Consider the following 16338-nt stretch of genomic DNA (forward strand, 5'->3'; position numbering starts at 1 on the left):
TATATGGACTCTGGCCGCTGGGCCAGGCTACCCCGCTCGTAAGGGGGTTTACATGGACTCTGGCCGCTGGGCTGCGCTACCCTGCTCTTAAGGGGGGTTATATAGACTCCGACTGCTAGGTCACACTACCGCGCCAGATAGGGGTGATAGTAGGGAGAAAGGCCAAGAGGCAGGTTCTGACCGCCCACAGAGAGGCGGACATTAGGACTTGAGAGTGGTGAGGCGCCGGCACTCCATCCTACCCCTGCCACAAAGGGGCGCTGGGGTACATAGTCCGCCACACATGGTAATTATTTAAGTGAGATACACCCAGGTAATGTGTTCTTGCTGGTGATGAGCATACATCCAGGAAACAAATAGAACATCACCAGCTCCACTAGGAAATGTAAACTTTACCCATAATCATTTGAACAAAGTAATTGTTCATATTACTATTCCCCCATCCCGAGTACTCCTACCAAGATCTATGAAAGCCTTCCTATTGGTACTTTACAAGTTCATTGGCTGTGGAATTATATTTGTATTTTAAAAGTATTAATCAATCATAGTAGTCATGATAGAGGTTTGCCTTCTAATGCAACACTTGAGTTGGGAGTTGCTGGGGTTCTCCAGCCCTCGGGTGGAAGGGTATGACCGACTGAAGAAAAACTGCCTAAGAGAAGATGACCATAAAAAGGATGACATTTATTTTACAAGGTGGGGAAAATTCAACAGTATTTCTCCGCCACACCTTAGTTAAGAACAAGTGTGAACATCATCAATTTCACTTGACATAATCCAGGTTCAGAAAAAAAGCAGAGGCTTTTTTGGGGTCATTTAAATTGTAAACAGGGCCATAATCCCTGAGGCAGAGGGAAAGATGAGCTGCAGAGGATGTGAACTCTAGCTGACCTCTGTTCTGAAAAACAGCCTAAAAAATGGTCTCCAAAAATTGGTGAATTGGCCGAGACATTAATAGATTGTAGCAGCCCAAATTACCTTCATTAGTTTTAAGCAAAAGTCATTGTTAAATAGATATAGTATCTCCAAATAAAACATTGACCTGGGGTAGTGTATTCCTATTACATGTTCACTTATTACACAGCTTCTCAAATTCTTTGTTGACAAAGTTTCACTGTGCAGAGCAGCAGCATAAATACATGATGTATTTTCTCATTCAAACCACCTCCAGTTACCTCTTCAAAAACTGACAAAGCATGGTGCAATCCTCAAACTAGTTACCATTTTTGAGTAATTCTTCTTTCTGGCATTACACAGACACTTTTTTCTTCTGTTTATTACAGATTTGTAGTAACCTAAAGTTGCTATGGAATGGTGAAGATGCAACAGTACTTTTGAGAATAAACTAACAAGGAGAGAGAGTGAAAACATATGATGCCATTGTATTTCATGGAACTGGGATCTTTGCTATGATGGTGTCCCCTGTGACAGACTGGAGCATGTGATGGAACTGCCAGAAGCCACGTCAGCACTATTTTCATTCTAGGTACAGTTCTTATTAGTATCAGTTTGGGTAATCTGCACTGCATAAATCCTCCCCATCTATGTTACTCTGTATTTACAGTACCCCTTTAACCAACAATATTCAGAACGCTGGTGTGGATTATCATTGCTTTATCAATAGCTCTACACTTGATCTTGCATCACTGCCCTAATTTAAACTGAAGTTCAGTAAAGCAGAATGAGCACTTTGTTAATGAGAGAGCATCAGTTCGTAGAAGTTCAGCAAATCAAAAGGTGACTACCACAGCTTTGACTGATGCTGTCAGAAACATGGACAAAACATAAGAGCTAAGTATTTATTAATTATTATTCCATGCAACTTGGTCCTTTTAATATCAAGTATTTTTCCTGGTAATAAATATTTCTTTGTGACTTCTAATCAAGGATGTCCAAGTCATGCCCTTGGAAGCCGGCCTACTAATAACTTTTACCTATTGACAGTGAGGCACTGATAAGCTTTTGGCTGGCTGTACATCTTAGATCTGGTGGTTCTTGGCTTGGGTGGGCCATGATTCTGGAGCAATTCCAGTTTTTAAATCTCTGCTGAACTCCCAATTTATTTAGCTATATGGCTTTCTCACCAGTACTTTGAGTTCTGCTTATTTACATAGATCCTCTTGGATACAATGTATGTAACTAAACTCAAAACCAAGATTCACTCAGTTCAATCCACTGAGAACTTCACAAAGGACATAAGCTATGATCTCAGAGATAAAAGACCCCTGCTATGTTTACAAAATCACTCAAAAAACCTTCCATAATTACCAAAATCAGATCATGAAAAAGTCAAGTCTCCTCCACAGAACATGCAATAAAATAAACCTTGCACATCACTGATGCATACGCGCGGGAAGTAGGCGTGCAGGGGTTGCTGCAGCACCCCCAGGTTTTGCGCCCAGCATCCTGGCCACCAGCCCCGCACCCCTGAGGTCCTGGGTCCCGGCCGCTGGCCCCGCTGCTGCCTGGGGGCTCTGCCGCCAGCCCCGGGTCCCACTCAGCCGCCAGCCCAAGGTCCCGCTCAGCCACCGGCCCTGCGCCCGGGGGCTCCGCTGCTGGTCCCAGGGTCCCAGCTGCCAGCTCGGGGTCCCGCCCGGCCGCCAGCCCCAGGATCCTGGCCACTTGGACCAGGGTGCCGGCTGCCGGCCCCACACCCCAGGCTCCGCACCTAGCTGTGGCCCCAGCCTCCACTGCCTTACCCGTGTCCGCATTCCCCCCCCCCATGCAGACAGGGGTAAGAGGTGCAGCTCAGCACCCTCACTCCAAAAACTGTTCCTGTGCCACTGCACTGATGTCTAAGTATTTAAATTATCTGTACATATTGATAAGTGCTTTAAGAGACTGAGTGTTCATCACACCTCTGAAACCAGGGCTGACCTTCAACCAACTTCTTGGGGTGTCAAATCAACAGCCGAGGACAAGGAGAGGCTTTTGCTCAGCCAGTCTGCACAGGGGGTGCCAAAATCATTTTCCATCCTAGGGCCTGAAACAGTGATTACGAGAGATGTCTGAAAGTTTTCCGAAAAAGAGTTTTCCATCAGGAAAATGCTACTTTGACAAAACTGAAATGTTCCACAGGAATGTGTTGATTCCATTAAACTTTCAAAGAGACCAGACAGGCAGGCCAGCTAACCAACCCTGCTTGGTTTCCTGCCAGCCCAGACTCCCCAGGGCTCCTTCACAAGCTGCCAGGATGTCAGGAGTCCCTGGGCTGCAGGGTCTTCAGCAGCCCATCTAGTGAGCTCTCCCAGAGCTGGGACTCCCCAGCACTTTGTTTGGCAAGCTGACACTTAGCTGGAGAGGCTGGACCAGAAATTTTCAAAAAATCCCTTTTCAGTTCTTCTGAAACAGATTGTTTTGAAAATGTTCATCCCAAAGAAAATGTTACATATCTGACTTTTCATTCGGATCCAGAATGAAAATTTTTCAGAAATGAAAAACGTTCTGTGGGATGAAAATTCTGGTTCCTGCACAGCACTAACGTTTACCATCATACAATATATCCCATAGCACAAGTACACTGACTGACTCAGAAAAGACTGCTTGCATCAAAACTCTTACCTGGAGCTTTGTGGATGTTAGAAGCAGAAAGAATTCTGTTTGCCACTCAACATCCTCATATTGGGCTTTCCAAGACAGACCATAGATAGATGAAACACCATCTCTCTGCTTCTCTCACACCCTCAAAATAAAGCTGTTTTTGGCTCAAGGAAGTTTTTTCTTTTCCAGTTTATGTGCATGAGTGCTACAAGGTTGTAGTTAAAACACTACTTGGGAGGTGGGTGAGTGATTAATCAGTCCATCTATTAAAGCACTTGTCAAAATCCACCCCTAATTTTAAAAAACAGATCTCAGCGATGAGCAGATGACAAACTTTTCTGCTTTGTTTAACATTCAGAAGTGTTATTGAGTATCTTAGATGGGGTAGTCCCTCTGCAGAACATAACAATCAGACATTTTTATTTTTCATATTGTGCAAATCAGAAACATGTTTGATAGGACTGCTCAGTCATCGGAATCCCTGATTTTATATCACCAGCCTACAAACATCTCCCAACTGCAATTGTTATGGTCTGGTACACTTGGGTACTCAGTCTCCAAAGTGATTTAATCCCAAAAGGAAACACATTCTGGCTCTCTGAACCTGCCACTTACCTTGTCAATGTGCGGGTGCCAGTACTCATCATGCGTTGTCTTGGCCTCTGTGCTGTTTATTCTTGAGAAGAAGGTTGGCTTGGTCAGATACATGGAAGAAGAGCTGATACCAAATGCCTGAGCTATTGTTTGCTGAATTCTCCGCCTTACATCACTGCAAAGAAGAACATGACACAGCGCCTTAGACACAAGGTATGACACAGCACTATGGCACAGGTCCCAATTTAAACCAGAGTGACATTATAGTTCTACTGTTTCTTTCACTATCTGCTCCTATGGTTTATTGATTGTCCACTGTCACTGCTCTTCCCAGCCTAAATTTCTTCATCAGATTTACCTCTGTAAATATATTTCAGGGAGTTTGGATTTTTTTCTCCCTTTGTCTTAACAAACCTGGATCAGAGGTATAAGAATCCACCATCTCTAATCGCTTTCCTTTCTTTTTATTCTCAGAAGCTAAAAAGCAATATTTTTTGTTTTCTTTCTTTCTATGTATAAAGTTTGGCATTTTGCTTACAGGCTTCTAAGAGGGCATAACAAATAGAAGAATGAACAAAAATTAAAAGCTAGTTATATCATGCAGCTGCTCTTTCATTCTCCACATTCCTCCTCCCAACCTATTTCTTTCTCGTCTCTCCAACAATGAACCATTCTCCCAAGCCAACCCAATAAAACCAAAAAATTAATAAAATTGCAAGAGAGGGAGACAGACAGAAACAAGGCTCTAGATTTTAAGTTCCTTGGGGCAAATTCTGTGGCCCCAATCTTTTTGTAAAATGCCACATACACCTATAGGCTTAATAAATAATATAAAATTAAAAACTGAAACAGAAAATATTTGACAGATATCCCTTTAATCTGCAGCAGGCGATCAGGTAAGAAATCTGTATCTTCAAAAACTTGTATCTTGAGAGAGACATTTCTAAGACAAGCATAACAAAGGAAACTAAGTGTTGAGATGGGAAGACCAAGTTTTAATCTTAACATTGTTTTGTTTTCTTTCAGTTTTAAACAAATATTTTAAACTCTTCCATTATTCTCCTTGTTCTTGCTTTTCAAGTGCAGATTAAAAAAAAAAAGGCACATTGAAAAAGGTTTCATTTGAAGTAATCACACTTGTAAAGCTTCCCCGTGGACCTGCATCACAATTTTTGTAGCTTATACCCATTATTAAAAGTTTCTCCAATATGAAGTACTAGACTTCAGAGAGATTTCAAGAAATGCTCTCAAATACTTTTCTAGAGGTTTTAAATAGAGATCGTCACAAGAGTAGCAAGGCTGAAAGTCAGAGCTACCAGCTTTGAGTCAGGTTTGTGGGGCAAGGGCTTATCACAGGACTGCCAACCCCATGCATTCAAAACTCCTGAATCAGCCCTCTTATCCTGCCAAATCGTGAGATTTTACAAAATAATACATTTGGGGTACTTTTTATTTGCCTTCTGATTTTGGAGCCTTTAGGAGTCACACTTTCCAGATTCTTTCCACAACCATAAGGGTCAGATTTTTTTTTTTTTAAATGAAAGGTGAGATTCTCATGTAATCTCACATGACTCCAGGAGCTAGGGCTTCAAGAAAAACATTAAGTACCGTGAGAGTTGACAAGACTGAGGTCAGAGAAATGGAAAATCAAAGAGATATACAGTATTGGGTCTTTGAATCCATCTTCCTGTCTTGGAGGAATGTTTCTAACACCACTGCATATTGCTCACACATCACACTTTATAGTCCCAATTCAGCAAAGCACTTAAGCACATGCTCACCATGAAGCATGAATAAGCTGAATAGGGATGTGTAAGTACTTTGTTGAATTGAGGCCCAACAGGCCATGTTGTCCCTCTGTTCTCGTGACCAAGCAGAGATTCAGTAGGAGCCCAATCCTACAAGGAACTGAACATTGTCAACGTGCATTTTGCTTCACCGTGAATTGAGAGCGCTAATGCTTTGTAGAAATCATCACTAGAATGATTAACAACAAGGGGAGGGGTAGCAGCCACAAAGGCAAAGAAAAAACAATCTATCCCCTGGGTTTGATGCTGGTGGGCCCGACCCAGCTGACAGCTACAATATATCTATGCTGAAGTGCTTGTCCCTAAAGGGTAAGAACACATCATCACTTCATTTTCAGGCCATCCTTCTTTACGCTGGTTTAAATCACAAATATTTATTACCATAATGAAGAATGCCTATTTCACAGAGAGCACTTTTCATCTATAGATCTCAAAGAGTTTCACAATCTTTTAAAGATATTTATCATCCCAACTGCCCTGTGAGCCAAGGAAGCATTATTAGCCTTACTGTACAGATGGGAAACTGAGGCACATTGAGGCTAAGTGACTTGCCCAAGGTCACACAGGAAGTCCATTGCAGAGCAGAGAATTGAATCCACATCTCCAACATCCTCGCCCAGTGCCCTAACCACCGAACCATCCTTCTTAGTGTCCCCAGGCATCTTGTTTTAAATGCCAAATATTTATAAAGTATATAACATTTATGCCCTCAGAGAACCTTAAAAGCAACACTGATTTCCCTCTTAGTCTGATGCCTTTTCCTTTTTAAAACCTTACTATTGAAGCGCATTCTCTAGTCCTTATAAGCTGCCTTAAAGCTTCACTCCCCAATATAATGACTTAGGACAAGACAAGACTGTATGATTTGTAAAATGGGAAGGGGGAAATAAAGTTCTGCTCAGATCCTCTTCATTTACAAGAACGGCAAGAAAAAGTAACTGGTTCAGGTCTGCCAAAGGTTACTATAAAAGTTGATTTCCTTTTCCTAAGCTTAATTTGCTGCTGAGTAAAAAAAAAACAGCACATCCTTCAAGAAACAGAAATCTGCTTCCTGTTTATCAAAACCATCCCAAATTTTCTAGCTCATCTTGAACAAGTCTTCTTCCCCTTCCCTCCCAAAGATAACAAATAGGGCCAAATTCTGGAGTTCAAGTTAATGCAGAATTTGCATCACTAGTTTCATGTCTTTGTGAGCCATTGTCTGGCTATAGTAGCTTGTGTTATTCTGAAAAAAAATTAAAGCAATCAACTCATTCTTTTTTAAAAAATCAGGACCATCTGCAGTGACTATTTTCATTGAATATGTGAAAATAGTCTTTACGCAGATTTATTAAATGTGCATGAAACACTAACTGCCTCACTGAGTGGGCATCAGGTCCAAGGATTCATGGGCTTAGATTTCTCCAAGACAGACAAAAAACTGGCCCAACAAAAGATGATCTGTGTTTTAATAATTGTCTAGCAATTATCCTCAAACCTGGAAAATTTAGTTTAAAATGCTTAAGGGATATAAATCTGCTAAACAGATCTCAGAAGGAGTGTTATAATAAAAAGCTTTAAATGAAGAAAAGTAAATGTGGTCAGAAAAAAAAAGCAGCGCTTTTTTTTTTTTGTTAATCTGCAGAGGGTTATAAACAGAGCATCTAGCAGCTGATTTCCCATGATATGGATAGAAAAATGAAATTTAACAAAGTAAATTAATAAAATTACCAGAATTATATTAACTGATTTCACAGTTGTTCTGTTGCTTATTAACACCGAGAGTTACATAGAAGTATCAGTTAATAAACAAGCCTATTAAAGCTCCTTGTACAGGAAATCAATGTATTTCTACCTAAAGGAAGTCCCATTCATGCTCTGCATCAAGATGAACCACATGTAGCAGCTTAATTTGCCATTTATTTTGTTTATATTATTGCTTCACACATCTGACTTCAAAGAGATATAGTGGTGTGTCAGAGACTAGGTCTATAGCACCACCTCATTTCCCCACCACCACACACATACACGAGACCAGCATTACAGGTAAAGGACACTCATCATTTAAGTTACAGGCATAGCAGAATGAGCAGAAGGGTTAAATTTATTATAATAAAAGTTGAAAAATATAGGGGGCTGCAAAGTCATGAACAAAATAGTAAATAAGTCTCACAGTGGGAACAGGACACAATCTCCCAGTCTATTCTAGCCTCCCTCTCAGATTCAGCTGTATGGACAGTGGGAAGTACAAGTTATTTTTTAGGGTCTGATCCAACACCCATTGAAGTTAAGGATCAGTTAAGGAAAAAAAGGCAACAGGCTGCATGTTTATTTTATATGATTTGAATGCCCTGCATCACTATATTAAAGACAAGTAAATATGATGGAGATCTCACTTTGTACGTAATACTGGTGGACAAAAGAATCCATCTATGGGGCTGATATCCTAGGACAGGACATTTATGCAGAGCAGGCAGCATGTTTTGCTGAGTGCTTTAAACAGCCCCAGGTCTCCCCTCGTCCCCTACATATACACTACATTCAGGAAGCCTCCATCATCTATCCACAGCAGGTTGGTAAATATGCAGTTACAGGACAGCAACATTATGATCTTCTTCCCACGAAAACAATCTTCTAGTCACTCTCTCACTTTGTGATAGTAAATTAACTTTTTGTGTGCTGGAATCAATTGTCTACCCAAGTGTCATGAATCTGAGATATCCCCTTTTATGGATGGAGATGTTCTCTAGAGTCATACAAATGCCACTTCTCTGGATATACATTACGCAAACAAAGGAAATTAAAGTAATTTACCCAGAAGCTAGCACATCACTTTAATCAATCTACTTTATACACTGGTTTTAAAATCATTCTGCTTAGCCTAAAATCTTTCCAATACAATCAACTTCTCAGGCCTCAAACCTGGCCTTCAGACTTTGCAACATGTATCAAACCCATACTAAAATCTTTTGCTCCTGTTCCCCTTGCTGCCATTCCAGGTAGTTTCTATTCATGTTATCTATAAAATCCTTTGAGACTCTAGAGAGCCTTTTCTATCTACAACCACACTATATTGCAGCTCTATTTAAAAAACTCTTGTCCATGCAAACAACTCCTTGAATTTTCCAAAATGAAAATCATTGTATATCTTGCCCCTATTTCATCATTGCAATTGCTCAGGATGTATTCCCACTTTGATCGGACACAATGGAAATAGCTTTGCTAGCACAGATGAGCGTGAAACCAAGTCAATAGTAGAAAGAAAAGTATAAAGCTCTCCATAAATTCTGTTGACAGCAACTCTGTGTACTTTCACATAACGAGTCATGGATGATGCTGAAATACATATGACAAATTTAGGGAAGAACAGGACAAACTTAGGGAAGAAAAGCGTTGTGGCACAGTTGCAGGAAAGGGGGTAGTGAAATCTACTCTGTACTAAATTAGAGGAACAATGGGGCATAATACTTTGTCGGAAGAGAAATGGGAAAAACCAATAGCGAGGCTAGAGTCTAAGAAAAAAAGACTTCAAATTAACCCCCTTCCTAAGTTTGGAGCCTACAGCACTGGCATCATGGAGAAGTATGTACAGAAGGCCTCTTCCCATCGAACTGAATGCTGGAAGAGGGAAATAAAAATAGCTGACATGAAGATTTTTCATCTCTTTGCTGTTTGGACTCTCACAAGGGCTGGAGCTAAGACATGACAATGGGCAAGGTAATAAATACTCTTTGGCTATCACTCAATTCTTTGCACATCTACACTCTGACAAGTTTTTAAAACACACAAGCCTTGATGGTGTAATTTTCTTCTAATGCCACAGACAGGGAGCAGCTTTTAAACCAAGGATGCATATTCCAAGGTCTCCATTCTGGATAAAGATACAGACAAAGGGTCAAACAAGAAGAATTACTATCTTGGGAGCTAGAGGATAAAGCATGAGGGCACAGAAATTATAATTCATTCCGAAGCAGCAGCTATTTTGACACAGCTAATTTAGAAACCAGCCTTCTGGCTCAGAATGTCCGCTCTTGTTTGTTATTGTTGTCATCAGTAACACTCAGATGTGCATTTTATTTAGTTAGTGCTCTCCAGAGTGTATTTTTAAACAGACCTGGACAGGTAAATGGAAGTAATAAAGATAAATGCTCCTCAAGATAGCATACAACAATCCATTAAAGATATATGCTACTGGAGTCATGGTTAAAGAGGAACAAAAGCATTTAATGATTTTTGTTTGTGACTTGTCTCTGGCAGGTTGAAACATTCTCTATACCGACTAAGGAGTCCATAATCACTAGCTGCTGCTTTAATCCCCAAGTGGGAGGGGCAGAAATGTGAAGTACTTATACAATTCTTATAAATTCCGGTTTGTTTGGAATAGGGAAATACATAAAAAGAAACCCCATAAATTAATCAGGTTATTTCTACAGGCTGGGAAGGAACAAGAGAGAATTATGGTTATTTCTAAATTCTACTAATATGGTGACAGGGGTTGGGGGGTATATAGATAGATAGGATTAGATAAAATCTAAAATAGTTTTCATGTATAAAAACATCATAGCTCATCTATAAGATGATGGTATCTAGAAAGGCCAAGTTAGACAAAGATTAGCCATTTAAAGTGGTCAAGTTAAACCAGACAAAACTACCAGAGTAATACAACTCCAATCCAACTCCAACAGACAATTCATTCACAAGGCACAACAAACTTTGATCAGCATCCATAGGAACTTAATTACAGAGCTGTACAAATAATTGACTTTTTTTCCCATACAGACAGTGAAATATATATATTTTTTAAAGTTTGTCTTGAGTCAAACACAATGTTTTGTTCAACCCAAAATAAAACATTTCGTTTCCATTTCAAGTATTTTTTTAGGTGAATTTTTTTTTTAAATAAAACAATGAAATTTTTAAATGAAGTCATTGCGAATTCAAAAACTGAAAATGTTTCATTTTAAAAATGTCAAAACTAAATGTTTTTGGGGCAATTTTTCATTTATTCGATGTAACAATTTGGTGAACCCACAACAAATTTGCAAAGTGCTACAGTCGATCCAAATCTGCATTTTTTTGCAAAAAAGTTTCACCTGAGGAAAAAAAAAATTAATCCAGCTCTACTTAACAATAATACTTTAGCCACTAGAGGGAGCTCATATTCTTCCATATACTGAGAGTTACAAGATAAAATTAAATAAATTTGGAATACAAAATTTTCAAACCAAGTCTGCTTTGCAGTTCATGTCAAGATCTAAAGTTACACAAAATTCCATGAAAATCAGAATTTATTTACTATGTCCATTCAGCAAAGAAGTAATAAGGCTTGTTCCTAAATGTTGGCTATACATGTCTTCAGAGATAGGAAACTTATTAAAACATGCTGTGCACGTCAGGTCAGTGAGTCAAGCTGTATAAAAGATTAAACACCACCACCACACGGCATGTTCCATTACAGCAATATTCCATTTGAGGGGAGAGATAGTTCAGTGGTTTGAGCATTGGCCTACTAAACCCAGGGTTGTGAGTTCAATCCTTGAGGGGGCCATTTAGAGATTGGGGCAAAAATCTAACTGGGGATTAGTCCTGCTCTGAGCAGGGGCTTGGACTAGATGACCTCCCAACCCTGATATTCTATGATTCTATGATCCATATTCTGGCCCTGTAAAAAAGAGTGTTACTTTTCTAGCCAGACAACCAGAACACTCAAGAGCCTTTTCCCCTTTAACTATTTTAATGTCTTGACCTACCCTCTCATCATCATTATTTGAAGCTCTGTCCCAAACAATACAACAGGACAGGATTCCCTTCAGTTTTTATTACAATATATATCCTAAAACACTCACGAGACAGGGCCTAGAACTAAAATGCATTAGACCTCCATCAATGTGCCTTAGTGCTGTCTCTCCAGCCTCTGGATTCAGGTAGAGCACCTTCCTTTCTGGTTGCATTAGTAGATCAGCTGGATGGGCCTATCTGGGACAGGAGTTTTTCAGTGTTAGCATGGGAGAGGTAGGAAATCTTGTGGGATTGAGAACATTCTGTTAACATGGCATCTCAAAGGGGCAACTCAGAAAAAAAATGAAGTTATATTTTTGGTTCATTCTCCAATTACTGAATGACTTTACCGGTATAACTGGAAATCCTCTTCTGTAAAGACTTCTTGAATTTTATCCCCAAAGTATCTACAAAAACAAGAGAGAGTCTAAGAAGAGGGATTATGAACCCGATTGTTTGACATTACCAATCTGCATTTTCTCACCTCCCATCTATGCTTCATCTTTTCCACAAATAATCAATAAATTAAACTTGATACAAAAGCCCCACAAACCTTCCCACTGTTTGAATTTGATGATTAAAGAGATGCCCAGCTCCCAAAGTGTTGTTCTAAGATGTTACTAAAATAAAAACGGACCCAAACTCAATAAATATTGATAGGATTTACGAGGCAAAGAAAATATCCCTTAAAATAAGAATGTGGATTTCCCACTTTTAAAAGGTTGGTGCAAAACCCTGTGTTTCTTCTACTATTGATATAGCTATGGACTTTTAACTGCACAAAAGTCATTTGTTATCCAGTATTACACAAAGGTAAATCTTACAACTGAAATTACTAATAGCTTCCTAAGAGCCCAGTTCAATAACAATTATGTCAGATTTAGTGCCACACAAGCTTTTACAGGGTCCAAGAAACTACTGACAATCTATCAAATCCCTAATACATGAGTCCTTATGCACTGTGAGAAGGTAGAACACCCAAGCTGTAGGAGGCTAAAGGAGAGAGAGTAAATCATTGTCCCACTTTACCTGTACAGATTAACAAAATGCTTCCCCACTGAAAGAGCTCCAGAATGCAAATCCAAGATTGAAGCCTGGGAAAGGAGACAGAAGTAAAAGGGTGGAAAAAAAACAAACTGATAAGCATGGAAAAGCTTATGCCACTATTTTAAATCATCTTTCTAACAAACTACCCTAATTGAATGCTGTTTCCCTCACTCTTCAAACAGAATTATTTGTTCCCCAACAGTCATATATACAATGTTAACAGCCAGTGATGAGCTGCCAAAATCTAAACAACCGGTTCCCTAGAAAAAGTTCTGATTTAAGGGATGTGCCACAGTATGTATTTTTTGTACCTTTCTCCATAAGTGGCGGCAATGCATTGAGAGTCAAACTAAAAAAAAAAAAAAAAAAAAAAAAACATTTTTACATGTTTATTACAATAGAAACAAAGTATTGCTTTATTACACGAATTTAAAATACACTTGAAAAGAAGAAAATATAAAGAAGAGATGTATGAATAAGCAAACGATAATATTTAAGAATGAAATGCCTATTATTCTTGTATTTTAAAATATTACATGTGAACTACTTAAGTTATTAAAAATGAAAAGTGTAATATATTCATGTTGAGATATACAATGCAACAACAAAACATTTTAAAGAATATTTAAGTACATTATTTATTAATTAGGTAGTAATTTCCAAATGGCTTCTTGATCTTCTCCATAATCTTTGATGTTGGATACACGAACTCTGGTATCTAATGCGGATCGATGACTTCTCATCCATGATTTAACATATGGTATTGGGTTCCAGGAACTTAGTGGTTTTCCCAACAAATTGATGGTCATAAAGCTTGAGATATGTTTAATTGTTAAATTCGCCCTTTTATCACTACAAATAATATTCATCAATGAAAAAGCTCTTTCTGCTTCTGCAGAACTAATTGCAATTGTGTTCATAATTTGCTTAGCTTTCCTTACTGTTTCTGGATCAGGAAGATTTTTTGATTGAATGTTATTCTCTACACAGTCACGAAAATCATTTAAATCGACTAGAAGTTTTATGAATTTATTTAATTCATGCACTTTCTTCTCCTGATTTCCAAGGTAACTTGACTTCTTCAATATTCCATGAAGTGGGATCCATAACATTGAATAATTCAACTATTTTAGGTGTATTACGAGAATGACCTAAATGATCTTCTTTATTTTTAATGTGATTTTCATTTAATAATCTTGCCTTCATTTTTTCAATAATACACTATTACTTTGTCTCGTGGCAGTGATTTAAACCTTACATTATCTTCAAACTCTATGCACTTGAAAGCATCACTTTCTATCATTTCACTAATTTTATTTTCGTGTATACCAAAACTATCTTTTAACTGTATGAAAAAAATCAATCGTTCGTTTGATTAGCTTATCTGCCTTTGTTAAACTCAATTGTCTCGCTTGCAGTGCATTTGATAATAATGCAAGTTCATCCAAAATGTCAATCATTAATGCCAAGTCTTTTAAAAATTCTTTGTTTTTCAATCTTTTTTCCATGTCAGAAAATTTCTTATTTTTGGAAAAGTAAATATAAAGAGCTGGATAAGCTCTCCAGACCGCTTTGACAGCTGTAAGGCTACAAGAAGCCCATCGTGGACCAAAAACACGGCCTATTGTGATGATTTCTATATATAGTACTTCAGAAACTTGTTTAAGTTCAAACTGACTTTTATTTGACTGATGAAAAATTGCATAAATCTTGTCCAAAAAAATCTTGAAATGGCTTATTTCATTGATATCATTTACAGCATCATCTAAAGTCAGTTGTAGCCGATGATTCAAACAATGCCAAATTATAATGTTTGGAAAATCTTGAATCAGTCTTGTAGCAACTCCAGATTTCTGTTCAAGCATGGTGCTCACGCCATCAGAACAAAATCCGATTAAATTTTTCTTTAAATATTCTGTGTCAAATCCTGTATCAGTTAACGTATTTCTCAAAGCATTATAAATATTTTCTGCTTTTGTTGATTCTAATTCCACTAAATCGAGAAAAATTGTTGGTGAAGAATCTTGTAATTCATATTTTATAAGAATTACAAGCACAGTTTTACTTGAAATTTAGAAGCTTCATCAATAATACAAATCTTTGAATTGTTTTCGATGATTTTACTAAAAATTTGTTTTCTTATTAATTCAGCAATATGTTCTACAATTCTGATGGCCGAAAATCGAGAATGTAGGCAGTTCCCTAAATCAGTTTCATTTTTAATTTGTAGCTCTACTTCATCCTCCATATCTGACATTGGTCAGTTTCTTTTTACTAAGCTGTAAACCATGTTTAAAATTTTGCTGGTTATTGCAATATTTTTTTCAGTAAGTTTATCAATCACTGTAGTGAGAGGTTCTTTTTTAGATTCATTTAAAATATTTATAACTCTCAAATGAGAGCTTGATTCGAAATGTTCCTTCATTTTTTTTCTTAATGAAGCTTGCTGAACTTTTTTATCAGTTCCAGATGCTTTAATAGTACACTTTTGCCATTCCGAAGAAGTGTGTAAAGATTTTCCTCCAAGGACCCCCAAATGTGACATCTTTGCACAGTGGGAACAGCCAGGTTTTTTGCCTTCAATTATCAAGCCATTATATTTCTTTAAAAAATAGTGTGCCTGCTCGGAAGTCCAACAATCGCGTACTAAATTTTCACAATCATGTAAATCCTCTTCCAGTGTGGACACGTTTTCAGATGATTCAACATTTAAGGTATTTTCATTACCAAAATTATTGTCATCAGTGTTTTCAGTATTTAAATCATTATTTTCACTACTAGAAATATTGACTAATGATTTTGTCATTTTATTGGAAAACCAATCACTAATGCTTTTCTGGCATTTCATTATGAAGGGTAAATAATATTGAATAGAAAACTTTAATCTTTGAATAACAGTCCAGTTAGTATTACACACCAAAATATCACACGCAATTTCCTAGAAACAAACAGACCAACCATGACTGGTCGTGTTGAATTGTATTGAAAACAGTTGAGCAAGTGCACGAACGAGGCAAGTGGGACTTCGATTAATTAACACAAGAAACAAGATGTTGTCTCTCTCTCTCTCTCTCTCTCTCTCTCAACAGGACGAACTTTGGCAGTGATGACATTTGACTCACATGTGCATATCAACATAACGAATGAGGCAAGGGCAACCCTGTTAATAAAATAATAAACTAGACCGGGGTGGGCAAACTTTTTGGCCCGAGGGCCACATCATCGGGGTTGCAAAATTGTATCGGGGGCCGGCCGGGTAGGGAAGGCTGTGCCTCCCAAAACAGCCTGTCCCCCCCATCCGACCCCTACCTGCCCCCCTCAGAACCCCCAACCCATCAACCCTCCCCCCCGCTGCTTGTCCCCTGACCACCCCCTCCTGAGACCCCCTTATACACATAACTAAACTTAGAATGACAAAAGCATGACACATACCAGGGCATCAAGGAAATCACACACACAAAAAACCGCTTTGCATTTTCATAGAGAAGCTGTTTTCAGCAGGGGTTCTCAGAACTCTTTATATTTACTCTGGGTGAAATTCTGTGCTGTCTCTCTAAGAGGCACAGCACAGAATTTGCTGCCCATAGGGAAA

General features: G+C 38.4%; 1 protein-coding gene across 1 annotated transcript in view; it reads right to left on the minus strand.

Moving 5' to 3' along the window:
* OGFOD3 (2-oxoglutarate and iron dependent oxygenase domain containing 3) overlaps positions 1-16338 on the minus strand; it is a 90871-nt gene that overhangs the window by 46398 nt on the left and 28135 nt on the right. Inside the window, exons 5-7 of the mRNA XM_024217590.3 lie at positions 12729-12793; positions 12050-12106; positions 4156-4309 (exon numbers count right to left, since the gene is read on the minus strand). Coding sequence (XP_024073358.1) covers positions 4156-4309; positions 12050-12106; positions 12729-12793 — 276 coding nt within the window. The remainder of the gene's footprint in view (positions 1-4155; positions 4310-12049; positions 12107-12728; positions 12794-16338) is intronic.

This window comes from Terrapene carolina, unplaced genomic scaffold (assembly GCF_002925995.2).
Source record: "Terrapene carolina triunguis isolate 2854851 unplaced genomic scaffold, T_m_triunguis-2.0 Scaffold192, whole genome shotgun sequence".
NCBI classification, from domain to species: Eukaryota; Metazoa; Chordata; order Testudines; family Emydidae; genus Terrapene; species Terrapene triunguis.